The 18,756-nt window shown below is 31.4% G+C and overlaps 1 protein-coding gene and 1 long non-coding RNA gene across 2 annotated transcripts; one reads left to right on the top strand and one right to left on the bottom strand.

The window, feature by feature from the left end:
• Positions 1-48: 48 nt before the first annotated feature.
• On the bottom strand, positions 49-6,424 carry LOC130962204 (methionine aminopeptidase 1A-like). The gene is made up of 16 exons (XM_057888345.1): positions 6,227-6,424; positions 5,663-5,713; positions 4,904-5,089; positions 4,519-4,594; positions 4,335-4,382; positions 4,184-4,228; positions 3,973-4,072; positions 3,737-3,788; positions 3,610-3,651; positions 3,176-3,237; positions 2,987-3,085; positions 2,607-2,680; positions 2,440-2,509; positions 2,201-2,266; positions 2,038-2,126; positions 49-424 (listed from the first exon to the last, which is right to left on the bottom strand). The coding sequence occupies exons 1-16, from the start codon at positions 6,295-6,297 to the stop codon at positions 347-349; spliced, it is 1,209 nt and encodes a 402-aa protein (XP_057744328.1). The 5' UTR covers positions 6,298-6,424; the 3' UTR covers positions 49-346.
• Positions 6,425-11,145: 4,721 nt separating this feature from the next.
• LOC130960581 (uncharacterized) lies at positions 11,146-14,032 on the top strand. Its single transcript, XR_009079164.1, has 3 exons — positions 11,146-11,823; positions 11,929-12,120; positions 13,823-14,032. It is a non-coding gene; the product is annotated as an uncharacterized LOC130960581 (long non-coding RNA).
• Positions 14,033-18,756: the final 4,724 nt, after the last annotated feature.

Raw genomic sequence — 18,756 nt, 5'->3', positions numbered from 1 at the left:
CTTGTGGACTTGATACAAATACCACCAAAAATTAAATAACATGAATCATGCAGTAGAATATATTATTTATTAAGACTACTTATGATCTAATTATTTTGTTGATTACAACAAATAAGCTGAAGAAAAGAACATAGGACAAGATTATTAAAAATGACTAACATTTAATTATACAAAACAAACATTATATTGTCACAAAGGGGTTTCGAAGAATTCAATCTATGTTGAACTTTATGATGAGTTACAAAACATGATCCACCAAAGAGGCAAGAAGTGAAAGGGCAATGAAATGTTGTCTAATGTTCTATTCATTCTATGTATTTTTTTTTTCAGAAAACTGCCACAAATTTCATGATTTCAACCATGGAAAAACATTGGGTGATGTCTGCAACCTCCCTGTTAGGACCTCAACACCAGTGTCTGTCACCTGAAAAAAAAAAGGGTTAAAAAATGGTTAATTTAACTACAAAATACATAGCCTAAGGTACTTAGGAAATATGATACAAAAGTACCATAAAGCCATAAATTCACCAACATAACAAATTATAGATAAGTGGCCATGGATTTAAAGCACTAACATATCATTGTATTGTGTACTCTGATATCCAATACCATATAAGAGTTTGCAAAGATTTAGTCAAGGTCATGTAAATCTTCGAAGGAGGTAAGTACAAAGAGAAAGGAACTGCTATTGTCTTTCTAGAAAATTTCTTTAAAAATTTAGAGCCCAAGTAGCAGAAGCTACTTTTTTTAACTTTTGGATTATAAAAAGTCACAATCTATGTGTTTGGCACTATTTTAAAAAAAGCTTTTAACTTCTCGAAAAGTTAATTTGCAGCTTTTTGAAGAAGTAGAAATATGACTTCTTGCTTCTCGAGAAGTCATTCTACCACTTACTTAAAAAAAATTAATTTTAAAACAAAAAAAATATGCTTTCCTTCTTGACTCTATGAAAAATACTGACCCTTCGTCACCATTTTCACACAAGGTCTGCTAGAAGCACTGACCTTCCACCATCGTTCTCACGCAATGTTCCAAGTCTCACCATTTTTACGTAATGAAACATCTGATGGAAGTATTGATCCTCCACCACATTTTCCGACAATATTACATCTGAACAACTTACTGCATATATTCCTTCTAAGTATTTTTTTTATCATTTTATCACTATTTTTTATTATTAAATTTGTATTCAAGTGTGGTATGAAATTTCAGTTTTAATTTTATTTTTTTCATATGTAATTTTATAGCTTATTATTATTTTCATAGTTAATTATAACAAGTTCTTGACCTCAATAGAAGAGAAGAGAGTTCTAATAGGAGTAAAAATAAAAAATAAAAAACAGCAATAAAATATACATTGACACACATTTTATATTTATTTTTTATTTTCACCTACCATATCATACACAATATTAGTGATTAGGTTATGTAAAATCAACATTCAATATTGGAAAATATTTGTTATCATGGTTATTTTAATATTCATTCTCTTTTATAAAAAAATTTATCTTTTGCGTTATTTATCCAAACGCTACAACTTTAAAATAAGTACTTTTATAACTAAAAAACCAAACACAAAATAACTTATTTATAAGCTGCTTTTATTAAAAGTCCTTATGTTTTAAGCTCCTTTTCTAAAAGAACTTATTTAAGTTATTTACCCAAACTGGGCATTAATGATAAATTACATTAACTTCCCCTAAGGTTAGACAATACTGCACATATATTTGTTCATTTGTAAAGTATACACTATCTCCCCTAGGGATTCGATGATACTCGGTATGTTCATGTATTTTGCGAAAAGGGACAATGACTTCCTTAGATCACTTTTAAGCATAATAAATCAAAAGGTATGGAGAAATCAATGTAATTTACCCAAAATTTGAAACAATGAAGATTTTTTTTTTTTCAGTTGGTCACTTCCAGCACTTGTAAGACCATTTTCTTTCAGGGTGGAAAAGAACAAAAATACTCAAACTGTGTGGCTTTTATATGCATCTATCATTAGAATCCAGGACTAAAGAAAGATGCACTTACCAAAAGAGTGTGCTCAAATTGAGCACTTCGTTTACCATCTGCGGTGACAGCAGTCCATCCATCTGGCCACATTCGATCACGCCAGATACCTAATGAAAAAACCAAATCAGAAATATGACGTGTATCCATGTAAGTAATCAACTTAAACCTTTTAGAAACATACCTGCGTTGATCATTGGTTCAATTGTGAAGGTTTGTCCAGCCTTCATAATACCAACTGCTTTATTTCCTGCAAGTGGTTAAGGTTCACTGCATTTGATTTCATTGCAATCATGGTTAGTTTTTAACAAACAAATTGGAGGGATAGGGGGAGAAGCTAGAAACCAAGACATGCAGTGTTAAAAAACAGCTTTTGTTAAATCACTTTTTTCTTGCAGTGCATTTAAACCATGAAAAGGATACTTCCATAATGAGGAATGTTTGGTGCACAATGAAAGAGCTCTCCAATTCCATGACCACAGTATGATTTTACCTAGAGGGGCAAGGGAGAATATCAGTAACTAACAAACTAGTAAACAAATCTGTTGTGCAAGAAAGAAAATTAATTGTAAAGGAACAGAATGCAATACCACTGAAAAGCCTGACATAGTTGCATGACGGTTGATAACTTCACCAATTTCCCGGAATCGTACTCCGGGTTTTACTGAAATTGATAGAAAAGGAAGAATCAGAATATATATATATATATTACTCACTAAATATCAATAAGCAGCTAATATGATATTATTTGATATCATTCATTAAAACATATCCTTCTGAGTTCTGACTTTAACTGAAATTTATCATTGAACTGAATTTACAGTTAGTGTATGAATTGACAATGAAGCTTCGAGGTACATGTCAAAACATAAAAACAATGGAATCCAAGGCACCTATAATACTTTTAAAAATTCAATTACGTTCTAAATGGAGATGATCAAACTTGAGTAGAAATACACTGGTAATATACCAATAGCTATTGCCTTTTCAAGGCACTCATATGTGCATTTGACCAGCTTCTGAGAGTCTTCATCAACATTTCCCACGAAGTACGTTTCGTTGAGATCACCTGCATTAACTCAACACAGAAAGACAAGTGTCATGTATAAACTTCAACTCAATAGTGTACACATATATCAATATACATTAATCCACTCACCATGTACACCTTTATAGTACACAGTGACATCAATATTTACAATGTCTCCATCTTCAAGCTTCCTGTAAAATGACATTATCAAAAGAAATTCTCAAGTTGAAATAATTGTCAAAATAGCTACACCTGCACTACTTGTAAATTACCGATACGGCATTTCAAGAGAAATATTTTCCATTGGATTATAATAAACTCTTTCAAAACAAATGTTACTTTTGACCTTTTTTCCGGTACATTGAAAAAATCAATGTATATGTGTATCCAGATACATTGACATTTCAATGTATCCAGATACATTATCAAAAAAGTGATAGTGACGTTTATGTTAAAATGAAGGCAGACGTCAGAAGATCTATTACTACAATCCGGTACTGGTAAGTGGTAACAAAGAAAAACTGTAAAAAGGATAAATAAGAGAAAATCACAGAACAGTCTACCTTGCATCAGGAATTCCATGACAGATTACTTCATTAACTGACCTGTTAAACAGAGCAGATTTCATGGTTAACAAATACCTGGGTCAATCTGAGAAGAATAGAATATGAACAGAAGGAAAATACCTACGTGCAGCAAGATTTAGGGAAGAAATGATAATTGAGAGGTGATGGATATCCTCCTGCATAAGTGGAAAATCGGTGGAAAACATCCATCAACGCTAATTATTTAGTGTAGTTGGCAATAGCAACAACATCAATAAATGAAAAAGTGTCTCTAGAGCATGTGATTATAATGCCTATAATAATAAGTAATAACAGTAACAGAAGATTTTGAAAATGGAACTTGGCAAACAAAAGTAATACCTGCAGCAATAGTTGTGTCGTGAACAACTTTGTCAATCTCATCAGTTGTCACACCAGGCCGAACAATACGAGCAGCCGCATCCAAAACCTCCCTTGCAATCTACAAATTAATATGATCAAGAATAAATAAGATAGCAGAGGGGCCAAATAAAACTCCAGTACCACAAAAATCTATGAAAACTAAATGCCATAGAAAACTTGAAGAATTTACCCGACATGTTTCTCTCATTTTCGCAATTAGATCTGGAGATTTAATCTACATATTAAAATCAGTTAGAAGAGAGACTAAATAGAAAAATATAAATAATCTCCAACTTTATCCTACATTGATTTCCTACATGAAAAACTAAAAAACTACCCACCTCAACAGTATGCTGGAAGTCACTATTAGGCTCAATTTTGGGAATTCCCTGGAAATAGAAGATAGGAACAATTTAGAAACAAATAAACCCTGCTATCAAATTATTGGCTATCACATAAACTGTAGTAAAATGAGTCAAATAAAAAAATGCAAGAAATTAAATAGGAAGAACTCAGGTAACTCACATCATCTGCCCAGTCTGGTTTATCAATATTAGCTGGAACAATGCGTTTAACAGATATGGGATATGGCCGCAACGTCCTTACAAAAGCATAAATGAAATTTTGCTTTCAACAAAAATTGAGTTCATTACAAACATAAGATAAAGTGCTGAAAAGAAAATGTATGTTAGCTGTAAACTGCTGCATACATCTACAATGCCAAAAATACATAAGAAAAATGAAAAAGAAGGTGAACATGGGAAAAACAAAAAAAAGGATTTGAAAAATGCTTAAACAGCATCATATCCTTGCAAATAAGTAACAATGAACATAAGTTTCTGATCAATCATCATTAAATTAAGATGCATACATTCCACAATATGAAGCGATTCAGTGTCCTAGAAATTACCCAGTCCAATCAAAGTGAGGCATCTTTGGAGTTCGTGACTGCCCTCTCTTCAAGCAGTATAACCAACTTTCACCAGGTGAGCTCGAGTCCTGCTCACCTGGAGTGCCCATGCCAGGTGAGGATAGCTTCGCCTTCACATGCACCGACTTGTGCGAGCTCCACGAAGACTTGAAACAATCCTGGGAGCTGTCAAGAGATATCAAAATAGGCTCCAATATGAACAATATAAAAAGGACATCGATACATCAATTAGTAAAGTTTTATGTGATGCAACCATTGTACTTTGTAAATGTAACCTATAAGCTCTAAAGCATGGCCCTCCTAAATGGTTGCTGTATCTGTAAACTCGTTTGATACTTGTGTACTCATTCGTCTAACTCTAAATATTACTATTGTAACAAAAACAACATATATCTAACTACAAACTATTCCTGAAAAAAGTCAAAACCTTGTACCTAAACCATTGATAATCGATATAGTTTTACCTCATATCATTTGATATGATTTTGCTAAAAAATTATGTTTATTTTATAATTTAATTACTTTTCCTTCTCACACTCATAGCCTATTTTTTGTAAAATTTTGTAACTCATACTCATATTGTATCACGTGGTGTTACCTATGCAAAATAGTCCATAAAGATTCCAACTCTATACTTGGTTTTAGTCTTCATATCATTTTATAATTGTGCACAGATATTTAGTGGATAATAAAATGGACATCAAATCATTGACAAAAATGGAAAAAAAAATCACAGACCAGAAAGCAGAACCTTCACGAGGAAGCTTCAATTCAATGCACTTTGGACACCTGAGCAAAAAGAATAAAAATAAAATAAAATACAATAAAAATTACAAATTTTACATAAACATCTATGCATAAGGGCATCCCTATCTGGTTACAACATGATCATCCCAAACCTCCTAAACCAAATTGCAAGACTGAAAAAAAAAAATCTGTAACTTTCACCACCCAATTGATCAAAAACTCTACCTTCCACAGTTTTTCAACATCATACCACAGTAAACATAACAAATTAGGCACCACTAAAAAATTTCCCAAACTACTCTAATAATCCAAAAACTACCCAAAATCAATGCTGTCATCAGCAACAGCAGCTACAGCTGAAAACTTCAAAAATCCACTTTGATCAAACCCAAAAACTAAGCCTTTCCGCATATATCAAAAGTTATTCAATGCGAAAACAGCATACCTCAATCCAAACAAGATTAAATTTTCAAAAGTGCATGCAAAATATATGAACAAGTACACAGTAAAATTATATATATAGAGAGAGAGAGAGAGAGAGAAGAGTTTAAGTACTGAAGATTTGCGGGTTTTCCACAGTTAGCACAAGAAAGTGCATTTTCAGAGACATCAGATTCACCAGCCATTTTGATTTCACCAACACAAAGAAGAAGAAGGAGGTTCAATCTGTTTTCTGATGCTGAAGGCTATGTCTTTTGCTAATTGCTACTTTGCTAGGGTTCAAGAAAATCAAGAAATGGTAAAACCTTGGACCAAAAGGAAGAAAAATTACAAGAAAAGTATTATAATAACTTCGCGTGTAAGAAAATGGTGCCTTTGGATTTGGGCTTGTTTGGTTCATTTTTATGGGCTCACCCGTTTTTTATTTGGTATTGTAGGCCCATCAAATGAAGCATTCGGCCCAAAATATTGGTAAACCACCAATCTTTTGCTTCCAAATTATTAAAACGCTTATAAAAATTACCACACTTTTCTTAACCATAAAAATATACTCTTTTTAAAATTTGATAAAAATATATAATATTAAATACGTTATCAAAAAGTGGTTTAAATATTAAATTTTAATTATTTTTTTCAAACATAATTAAAAACATAATTTTATCTTTAAAATTTAGTAATTTTATGTCAAGTATATTTTATTTACAATTTTTTAATCAACGACCACAAATAATTTTAAAAAATAAAAACTTTCTAGAAGTTAAATTTTTCTCCAATTTTTTTAATATAATTTTTAAATAATTATCTAAATATTCTTACAAATTTTTGGATCAAATGTATAACCAATTTTGTCAAATACAAAATTTGTTTTTTATTTATAAAAAAATAATATTATTTTGATTATTTTAGTTGTATTTTATAATATTTTGAGGATATTTTTATTGTTATAAGAAATAAATGTTATTTTTGTCGGTGCATTCAAAAATAAGGTGCGATTTTAATTTACTCTTTATTTTATGGTGAAAACTCAAATGTAGTTATTTTTATGTAAAATTAATAATTGAAAATTATTAGATGATTTAACAGATTTGACTAAATTATCATATAACAACTCTAAACTATCAATTTTATATAGTCACAAAAAAACTATTAATTTTATATAAAAATATACAACTATATGTAAATTTTTATCTTATTTTATTAAATGATATTGTTACATATTCTTTTGTTTCTCAAGAATATCTTTCATATAATCAAGTCAAAGTCAAAGTTTAATCCGCCACAAAATTTAAATTTTATTTAAAAATGTAATATTGGTAAATGAACTATTGCATACATAGAAGTAGGATATCTTTGAAACATTCAATAATTAATGTTATATATTCAATTCAATTCAAAGACAATTAATTAAGTCTTCCTTCCGTTTCAAGTGATTGCACCTTATTTACTTCTCAAAGGGGATGATGCCAATTCGGTCACTGGCCACTTTGATTCATGCATGAGGCATTAAATATTATTATTTGTTAGCTATCTCTGAAGCATATCATTTTAGGAGCTATCTATCTAATTAAATGCAGAAGTTTGACGATCTAAACTACGTGCAAGGAAGGTAAAGTAGGTGAAAGAGTGATTTGGCAATTGGTAAGGTTATGTACGTGTTTATACTATAGCAAGTTACAGACAAAATGGTGAACAAAATGTCTTGTTTTTATAGTTTTGGATTTCATTGGCATATTGAATCATAAGCCATTGGGGAAATGCTAATAAGGATGGTTCATTCATTTTGGAAGAAACTTCCAAAAGTAACCGCTAAATGATTCTTCACTACTGACAATTAATTTTCACCACCTTGTTCATGCTTTTATAAATTTGAAAAACATTTGATAACTTAACTATCAAGGTGTTGAATAGTACTTTGTTTTAATTTCCTTTATTTATAGACAGAAAATATGTGACAAAAATAAAAAGTTTGGGTATGTTAGAGAATCATTAGAATCAATTTAGATCAATTAGTATCATCTATATTTATATAGTATATCTGTATATTAATTATAGAATTTTATACCTTTATTACTCTGATTTATTTAGCACCTATAAATACCATCTGTATATTGTACTTTTGATCACACTTAATAATACACTTTTCAGATTACTCTCTCAGCCTCTTGTTTCTAACATGATATCAGAGCCATGGTATCATCCTTGAAGAGGATATGTTGTTTTCCTTGTGGTGAAATCACCGTAATTTTTATATTTTTTTCTACGCCTTTTTTCTTTCCCTTTTGTCACTCTGCTTTTTCACCTCACCGACTAGCCTATTTTTCTATCTTGTATTTTTTTTCAAGTTGAATGATCAAACACCATTGTCATCTGCTACTTACCTATTCTCATGAAGAAATCATATAGTTTTCGATCTCTTTCGGCAGTTCCGTCTGCGTTCTCTCGTGGCAGTTCCGTCTGTGTTCTCTCGTGGCAATTCCATCTACGTTCTCTCATGGCAATTCCATTTGTGCTCTCTCGTGGCAGTTCCATCTGCGTTTTCTCGTGGCAGTTCCGTCTGTGTTTCCTTGTGGCAGTTTTGTCTGCGTTTTTTTCCCGAAAGTTCCGTCTGCACTTCCTTCAGACAGCGGCATTTCCATCTGCACTTCCTTCAGACTAGCGACAGTTTCATCTGTACTTCCTTCCGGCAGTTCCGTCTGCACTTCCTTCAGACAGCGGCAGTTCCGTCTGTGCTTCCTTCAGACTAGCGGTAGTTCCGTTGCGCTTCCTTCAGACTAGCGGCAGTTTCGTCTGTGCTTCCTTCAGACTAGCGGCAGTTCCGTCTGCGCTTCCTTCAGACAAGCGGCAGTTCCATCTGCGCTTCCTTTCGGCAGTTCCATCTGCACCCGTTTTATCAGTTTATGCAATTTTATTTTCTCTTTATTTCGTTGTTTTAAATAAGTTTCAAACTCAAGTTGTCACTTGAATTTTAGGGGGTATGTTAGAGAATCATTAGAATCAATTTAGATCAATTAGTATCGTCTATATTTATATAGTATATCTGTATATTAATTGTAGGATTCTATGCCTTTATTACTCTAATTCATTTAGTACCTATAAATACCATTTGTATATTGTACCTTTGATCACACTCAATAATACACTTTTCAAATTACTCTCTCAGCCTCTTGTTTCTAACAGGGTACTTTAATATGTTTATGTTGTCTAACAATATAATGTATATATGTATAAGTATGTAGTAGTATAATGTTGGGTTTTCTTTATTAAAACTCTTCGATTATTAATAAGATTTGGATATTAGAATATCTATAAGAATGGAAAATGGGCCGAAACTTGTCGGACATACTAATCCTCTTAATTTGCTAAAAGAAGTGGGTCGAGTTAAAATTTTAAAAATATCATAATTAAAAAGTCTGTCTAATCCGATTCGCATCGTCTGATCCGCAAATTTTGACGGCTTTTGGGGCGGGAGATTTTTTCGGTAGATCTGTCGTTTTTTTTTTGTAATTGAAGATATTTTAAGTTATAATTTGAATTAGGTTTTATGTTTAATTGATTAGAAACTTGAAGATATTTAATTATATGTTTTGAAAAATGTTTATTTTATATTTTACAATGTTAGTTTTATTATTTTGTTTCAAAAAACTTAGTTGATAATTATGTTTATCATATATTCAAAATTATAAAGATTTTAATATTTGTGAATTTAAAAATTATAATTTTTTATATCTTTAAAAATTATAGATTTATTAAAATAATTGTAAAATTATATATATTATTTAATATTTAATGGTTTATTAATTAAAAAATTGGCTTGCACCTGACAGACTTACTAATCCGCCAATTCACTGTTAGACAAGATAGAAGAGAAATTCGAAATTGCCTCACTAGACGAAACAAGATAAGTCAACCCATCAAATAATGAACTTTTAGCGAGACGGGACAGAACAAACTAACCCGTTTGCCACCCCTTAACAGTACAATAGCAATACATGAATTATATTTAGAGAAAAACTCACGTTTTAAAAGTCACTATATATGTAATTTTTCTTTTTTATTCTAACGTTAGCTGAAATAATAATTATACTTTAATTGAAACTCTCTTTGATTCAGACTGATATTGCTTATAATTAAATTCAGAAGATCAGGTCAAACGATTACTTAGTTTATCCACTTTAATTTCATTATGTCATTCATGCTCGAACTCCATTTAATATAGAATATTTATCCATTTTGATTCTCAAAATTTTTTAAATTAGACACTTTAATTCTCAACAAAAATTAATTATTTTATTGGTTTTTAACTGCTAATTCCATAAGTCATTTAGGTCCATAGTCTATTTCACTCCGTCAACTTCTAAAGGAGTTGTCGTACATGTCGCGTTAACTCGCCACATCACACGTTAAGTGATACATAGATAAAACGGACAAAATAATCCATGACTCCCTTTATAGAGAAATGACATTATTTTGGAGGAATATCCTATGCTGCATGCATTTTGGAAATTGATTAGATGTAAAACCCAGAAATTTCAGAAAAATCTTTTTAAGAGTTAATTTTGATTTATTTATTCATTAAGTACCTTAACTTCAGAAATTATTTTATTAAAGATAAATTAAAGCAAATTTTGATTTAATTGAGTTTAAAGTAATTTAAGATTTTATCTGATTTTATAATTATTGAATTATTTTTTTATATTTAAATAATAAAATTTAGCAAATATAAAATAATAAAAATTTTATATGATCTAATTTAAATAATTGAGATTTTAAAATTTAATACTTTAATTTTTATAAATAGAAAGTAAATTATATTATTTCTAATTTCAAATTAAAATACTTGATTAAAAGTTGATTAGTAAATTGATAATTAAGTAGTATTTTTAGAGTAATTTTAAGAGATTAAATTAGATTTCAAATTTATACAATATACTTTAATTTTATTAAAATTTACCAAACTCCAATATACCAAAAATCCCTAATTTTACTTTTGTCCCAAATTAAACCCCAACAACCATAACCCCTTCTAACTTAACCATAGCCACCGCCAAGGTTTCCTTCTCTAACCTAAACCCAGCAGCAATAGAAAAGAAAGAAAGAAACAGTGAGGGTAGAGAAGGGAGAACGGGAGAGCAGAGGAAGAGGGGAAGAAGGGGAGACCATATGCAGTCATCACCGCCGCGCCGCATCGCTGCTCCGCTTCATCGCCACCCCGTCCTGGAGCCCAAGTCCGCATCACTATCATTCCTCCGCGTTTTTCTGAGCTGCCGTGGACAAGGAACCCCGCGCGAAAGAGAGAGTTGGCAACGGAGAAGCAGATCGCGCGGAGGAGGGAGGCGTGGTTGCCTGTGTCGCCGCCTTGCTTCCATCACCGTTGGAGCTTTGTTGCTGCTGCCTTTGGTTTGCTGTGACCGTAGAGGTCGCTGGAGGAATAGCGAGAGTCAGAGGAGAGAGAGAGTGACGCACAGAGGAGAGGCCATTCCTCTTCCGCCGCCGGTCGCTGCCATCATTAATGGTGAGTCAGTTAAGCCCTAGCCATGAGAACCACCATCTCTGAACCCTTATTGCTCTGTAAAATACCCTGTATTGGCCTCTGATGTTCTTGTCTATATTGTGTTTGTTGGGGTTTGTCTCAATTGGAGTCACTGGTGAAGGTGTTGCCGCTGCTGGAAGCTAACGTCGTGGCTGTTGCTAGTTCTGATTCTATTATCTTGGTACTGGTCTAATCCTTCCCTTGGGCCTGATCCATTTGCATGTTCTGTTTTGTCATATTCTTGTTTTAATTCAATTTTAGTTTTTGCTTTGTCTTGGATTCTTAGGACTGTTTCTGCCCTTGGATCATATTAGATTCAAAATTCTTATCCTGCCACAACCATCATCACCGCGAAACTAACATTGTTGCTGTTGCAATGGGTGCGGTGTTCTTGATTTCATTGGAATTATCACTGTTGCTGCGAATTTAAAATAAACGGATTTATCACGGTTAATTTCTACGGATTCGACTTTCCGAGGTAGGGGCACGTTTCCTTAAACTTGTTTTATTCTCCAGAGTTGTTATAAATCGATATTAATGCGTATAATATATTTCTTGTAATTTCGTAAGTCTTATGAATTGAATTGAGATGTTTTGGATGAATGAGATCATTAGTTCAGTTGATAGGTTGATCGATTGAGAAAGTTGGATATTCTGATTAGTTGATTGACGTTGTTAAAGTGGTTTTCCTTGAATTATTGGAAGAGAGTTACTATTGGCATGTAGTTTAATTTTGGAAACGGTTTGATTTTAGACAAAGATTTAATATTGAAATTTGATTTGATATTGAACTCGAATTGATTTCAGGATTTGATTTTAAAACGAACTTGGAAAGGACTCGATTTTTTGAAAATGGTTTGTTTATTAAGAATGATTTATTATTTTGGAAATGGTTTGAACAGGGTTTGAGGAATGGTTCGGTTTGAAACTATTTGAGAAAACCGAGAATCCTTAATTATTGATTGACGCTGTTGAATGAAGTTGGTTTATATTGCGACTTATAGGATTGGTTGATTAAATGCTGGATTTTTTGTAATTTCTTTGGGTTGAGTATCGTTGTTGTGATAATGGTTATTGGAAGTGTTTTGAATGATTGACAGGTGTTTGGTTTGGTTTGGTTGGGACCCGAAAAGGGTGGCAGTGTTCGAGTTTTAGAGGAGATGCTGGCAAAATTTTATAAAATTGGAAGTTTTATTTGAATTAATTAATTAAAAAGATTTGCTCTTAAACATTATATATTTTAAGATTGATTGATTTATTAGAGAAAGAACTATATTTTGAATTGGGATTGTTAATGGAGGGAATGAAAATAAGAATGATGAGGATTTTCTTTGAAATATGGTATTTGAAAGAATTTAGAAATGGGATTTGGATTGATGAATGATTATGATGTTGAGAATGTTGAGATATGAACTTTGAATTATTCGCATGGCTTATGATCTTTGAATTATCTGAGATACGGGGTTCCCTGGATAAAGTACCATGGCTTGCCACCACGTGTACCAGGTTGAAAACTCGATACTCTGTTGACCCTACAACGTAAGTGTGACCGGGCACTATATAAATTCCCGGGAATGTTACCCCCATTGAGCAATATTGATTATTTGAGAAAAGCTATGCATAGACTCTTGGGGATGCACGTCGGGGGACAGTCTAAGGACAATTCAGACTTGTCGGGTTGGCTGGATAATCGACAGATGAGCCTCATCAGCCATAGGACAGGCATGCATCATATGCATTTGTATGCTTTGCTTGGGTTTGAACTTGTTTTGGTTTGCCTAATTGCTAAACTGTTTTTAACTGCTACTTGAACTATTTGCTGTAGCTGCTACCTACTTGTGCTTTCCTTGTCTGACTTGCCTGTGTTTGTCCTGGCGTGCTACATTTGAGAATGAATTTTGGTGCTGAATTAATGATTGTGTTGTTTGATTGCGTGGTCGGTTTCTGATTGAGATTTTTCTTATAAGAAAGGAAATGTTTCGGATTTCTGAAAGATTAACCATTGTATCTTTGAAAATGTATTGAACGATTACCTATTGATTTTTAAAAGATTCATAAGACAATGATAATTACTAAGCTTGAAAACAATTTTCTTATTAAATATCTTCTTATGACAACTTTGAAACTCCGTGGTGAGACCGTGTGGTTAGGTTCTCACCCCTACAGCTTTACCTTTTCAGGAACCAGATGGAGAGGCATTAAGAAGAGTTATACTGTGTTTGGTTTATATGTTATTGTATTGATTAGATTATTTTCTTCCATCGTCTCTGTTATTATAATTTTTGTAAGAGGGATAGGAGTTGTATGTTTTATATGTATATAATGTTATAAAATATTATATAAGATGTCTTGTATATGAATTTATGTCGGTTTTTTTTAAGATAAAGTATTTATTTCCGATTTATCAGAGAAATCAGCGATACGGTGTTGAGTCACAGGCTCCTATTTTAATATTAAATATATAAAGTAGTCGTAATACTTCTTACTATCAGAATGGCACAGCCGGAAGCGTGATTTTCTGGTAGTGAGGGTGTTACATTAGACTACACCATTTTCAACCACCTTGATCATAAAATCGGACACTTCGCGTGAGAGACTCCTCACATTCACTTTCAAAATGAAAGAGTATTTATCTATTTTGATTCCCAACAAATTTCAGACCATACACTTTAGTCTCCAAGTAATTAATTTACACCTATCAATACTCAATTCCATCTGCTAAAGTGACCTAAACCCTTCTTATTCCTACCCACAACATTAATACAACAGCAGCCACGAACAAAAACCCTAAAAAACTACAAACTAAATCTTCCAACTGTTTGATTATGTCTTCACATTTTTCAATCTTTTTCTTTTCAATAGCAGTATCATATTCAAACACATGATCAAACTATTAGAAAAAGTCACAATATTCCATTTTTAGTAGGGAAAAGAACACCATCAACATAACATCTCCAAGCATTCAACATCATAACAATTCAACAAACGAAACAACAACACAATCAACATTATTATTATCTTGAAGTAAGAACAACTGAAGAATGACTTTTTTTTTTAGATTTTTTGTTATGCTAGACTCCACTACAATGGCATAAGCTCCGCATTGATACTTTAGATTTTCACCTTTAGCCGTTCGCTTCCTCTCTCCACTGGATGCGCTTCCAATGCTTTGATCAACGGTAACACTTTTCCTTCTCAAGCGACATGGAGCTGATGAGCTTCCAAAGATTGCCATGCTAGGAGAACACATGTTTCAATGTATTGAGTTTGGAAAACTAATATTAAAATGATTATCAAATATTATTAAAATGTTAATTAGATATTTATTAAATTATTACAAGTTTGTTTGTTTAATAAATTTTGTTTAGTGTATAGGAAAGCAATCTAAGCCCCATATTGGCCCAATATCCATTAATTCGAATTCAGCTTGATCTAAAATTTAATGGCTGAACCTTGAAATAAGAAAGAAAAGACAAGTTCAATCATAAGCCCATAAACCAAGTATGATGAATAAAAGAAAGAAACTTAAAAGACCATAAGCCTCATACGGTTACTCTCACTCTTGGTAACTAGAATTTCAAATTCAATTCAATTAAGTTCCTTGAAACTTTTACCGAAAGCCATCACTTCTCTCTTCTCTCTCTTAGTTCGGTCACATCACTCAATTAAAGAAGAAGAAAGAAAAAAATGGAAAACACAAAAGATAAGTTTTGAAGAAAGGCAAAAAGATTGTTGCCATATCAAAGCAAAAAGGAAGAGTTTCGGTCAAGTAGCAAATCTCATTCGGTCAAAGCACATCAAAAGTTTCTTCCCTCTTTTGTGCTACACTAAGAAACCAAGAAGAAAGCTACAAGGTCTCAAGCATAGAAGAAGCAACAATGGAGAATGTGAAGTCAACTTGGTTCAGAAGCTCATCAACGCTCAAAATCAAAACTTGGAGCCAAAGTCAAGGTCAATGGTCAAGATTGAAAAAGTTTGAAGAAAAAGGATGAGAGAGAATAGGTGAGTTGCATGCAACAGATTTGGTCTTCTCTCTCCTCTCTAATGAAGTTGCTGCTAGTCTCTGAGGTTGGAGAAGAAGACAGTATTAAGGTTGAACACGATTCAATCTTGGAAGCTTCATTTTTTTATATTAAGGATGAACAGCCAATGGTTGAAGGCAAGGAGAGTAAGTAAAAAGCACAGAGTTCACTCTCATAGCTACCTAAGCTGTTTGAGTCCTTCTCCTTCATGTAGTTCATTTAGTATTTTCTTTTTCTTAGTTTAATCTGTTTGAGTCTCATTATAAAAAGCAAACATAGTGAGATTTGTAAGAAAAAGCCAATGAGAGAAAAAAGGTAGTGAGTTAAAACTAGGAGAAAAAATCATAAAATGTCTCAATTTGCTTTGTACATCTTTCTGTTTTGTGTCATGATCCTGTAAGAATTCCTTTGTAAGTTAGGTTAGTACTTTGTTGTTGAAAGTTCGATTGAGGTCTAATCATATTCGGATTGGGTTTAAAATCTGGATTTGTCCCAAATAGGATTGGGTAGATCCTAAGGAAGAGTTGGTAATTGTAATTTGTTGAAGATAGTGAAAATTCTGTCATTATTGTGATGGAGACTGAATATAAGCTACATTGCACTAAGTAGCTGAACCATAATATATTTGGGTGTTATTTCTTCTTCTCTATTTCGATTCTGTTTCTGTTACTTAGGAGACAAAATGAAAATGTCTTTCAACTCAGTACGAGACAAAAGTAAAAATATCTCTTAAATTTCTATGAAAAAATAAAAATATTATACAATAGAAAAATAAGCTAAGATTTAACCCTAATTCTTTTAGCCTCTGATAACCATCACAATGTAATTGGGTTAGGATTATAGAGGATACAAAAAAAATTTGGAAAAAACGGTATCGTTTTTGCGGAGAGGGAGTTAAGAATTATTTTGTCCTCTTCATTCATGTGTCACTTAAAGTGTGATGTGGCAAATTAACACCATGTAAGACAATTTTGTTAAAAATTAATGGAGCGAAGTGGGTCAGGGATTTAACTGTTTTACGAAATTAACAGTTAACAAAATAATTAATTTTTGTTAAAGACTATAATGTCTACTAAAATTTTTTAAAACTAAATTAAATAAATACTCGTATATGATTTTTTGGTTATTTCAAGTTCCATATTTTTTAAAAATAAAATGTTTAAAAGTTTATAAGTATAAGATTTTTTTATTTTATAAACTAATTTTTCAAATCGAGTTAAATTTACTTAAACTCAATTCTATTAAAGCGGGGTAAGTAGAGTTAGTAACACAATTATTTGACCAAAATTAACTAATTTAATTTAATCAATTATAGTGTTTGACAGATAATCGATGATAATCAAATAAAATTTAATTAGACCTGCTCTTATTTGGATATGATTGAATATCGAATTCAATCCTATCCACATATTTAATATAAAAAAACATATTTTGTAGGATTAATTTTTAATGTTAATGTGTAGTTTTAATATGTTATAATGTTTATTTGTAATTCCAATTAATGAAACCAAACCCCAGTCTAATAAACAGACTCATTCTATCTTAATTGATTCAGATACATACATTCCACTCAATCCAAACCAACTTAACCCGATTACATTCTTATTGATGTACATACCATATAGTTTTTGCTTCTAACACCTTTAATATCCATATAAAAATGTAATTATTATTAATTAATTTTATATTTAAATGACTTTTTTAATTAAAAAATTCATTGTTAAAAAAATATTGATATCAAAATAATATCTATTATAAAAAATATATATGCATAAAAAAATCGTAAAATAAAAGATAATGATAAAAAATCCATATTGTTACGCGTCTACTTCGAACTCTAGTTCTCTTCTAACACTAAAAAAATTAAAATTAAATTAAAAAAATTAAAATTAAAATACATTATTACTATATATAGAAAATAATAATAGATAATAGATATTGTAATCTAACTCAAAATAAAAGATTAATAGAGTAGAAAAATAGTACAATAAAATATAGGAAGCCTCGCGTTAATAATGTACAAAATATGCATATTCCATTATTTAACCAATTAAGCTATATATATACCAATATACTCATCAATAACCAAGCTATATAGCCACAACACCATCTCCTACTATTAGTAGTAACACATAGTCATTATAATTGCTATAACAATTAACATAACATCACATGCATGCTAATTAATTATATATCCACTAATTAACATCATTATCTTCTAATAAATTTCATCAACTAATTAATTATATATCTTTTATTTGTACTCTTTTTGACCCTTAATCATTTGTCCGAAAAATAAAATACTCTTTCACAATTCGAAAATTTTTAACTAATTTTTAATCATTTAAATAATTAATCTAATCAATTTTAAATCATTCAAGTAATTAATTTAAACAATTCCTGTAAACGATAACTTACTCATATGTTAAGAATTATTTAAACTAATGACTTAAATAGTTAAGTAATGCATGAGCATTTTTTTTAGTAAATTTGCATGTGAAATTATTGAATTAAATCAAGATTTAGATGTTTTAAGTTACAGGTGGCATTCAGACAAGTTTGACAGAATTTGTGTAAAAGAAAAAGAAGAAAGAAGATGATGTTGTCAATTCTGACCTCTTCTCATTCTAACGAGCATAACTTGAATTACAGAGGTCTAATTGACGCGGTTTTAACAACATTAAAAACTAACGTCCAAAACTTTCCAACGATATATAATAGTTTATAATTACTCTCTAGATTTAGAGTAAAAAGTGGCGCTTCACAAGGAGTTCACAGTGGTATATGACCATATATAGTGACACCAAACTCCAGTTGCCTCAAGTTTGGCGCCAGAATCTCATACAACCTTCATTAGATATGGCCATAGTGGCGCCAAACTTGACCCAACTCAAGTTTGACGCCAGAATCATCATGTTCTCCCATTTGTTTTGGCCACAGTGGAGCCAAATTTGGCCCAGCTTGGTCCCCACCTTTTCTAAGAGCAAGCAACGTGGTTTTTCCTTTCTCTTGATTTAAATTTTATTCTATTCCCAATTATAAAAGATATTAATTAGTTTTTAGAAAATATATTTTACATTAATTAGAGTTAG

The sequence above is a fragment of the Arachis stenosperma genome, chromosome 2, assembly GCF_014773155.1.
Source record: "Arachis stenosperma cultivar V10309 chromosome 2, arast.V10309.gnm1.PFL2, whole genome shotgun sequence".
NCBI lineage: Eukaryota > Viridiplantae > Streptophyta > Magnoliopsida > Fabales > Fabaceae > Arachis > Arachis stenosperma.
Note: the sequence above shows the minus strand (reverse complement) of the source record. Positions and strands in the feature narration are given on the sequence as shown.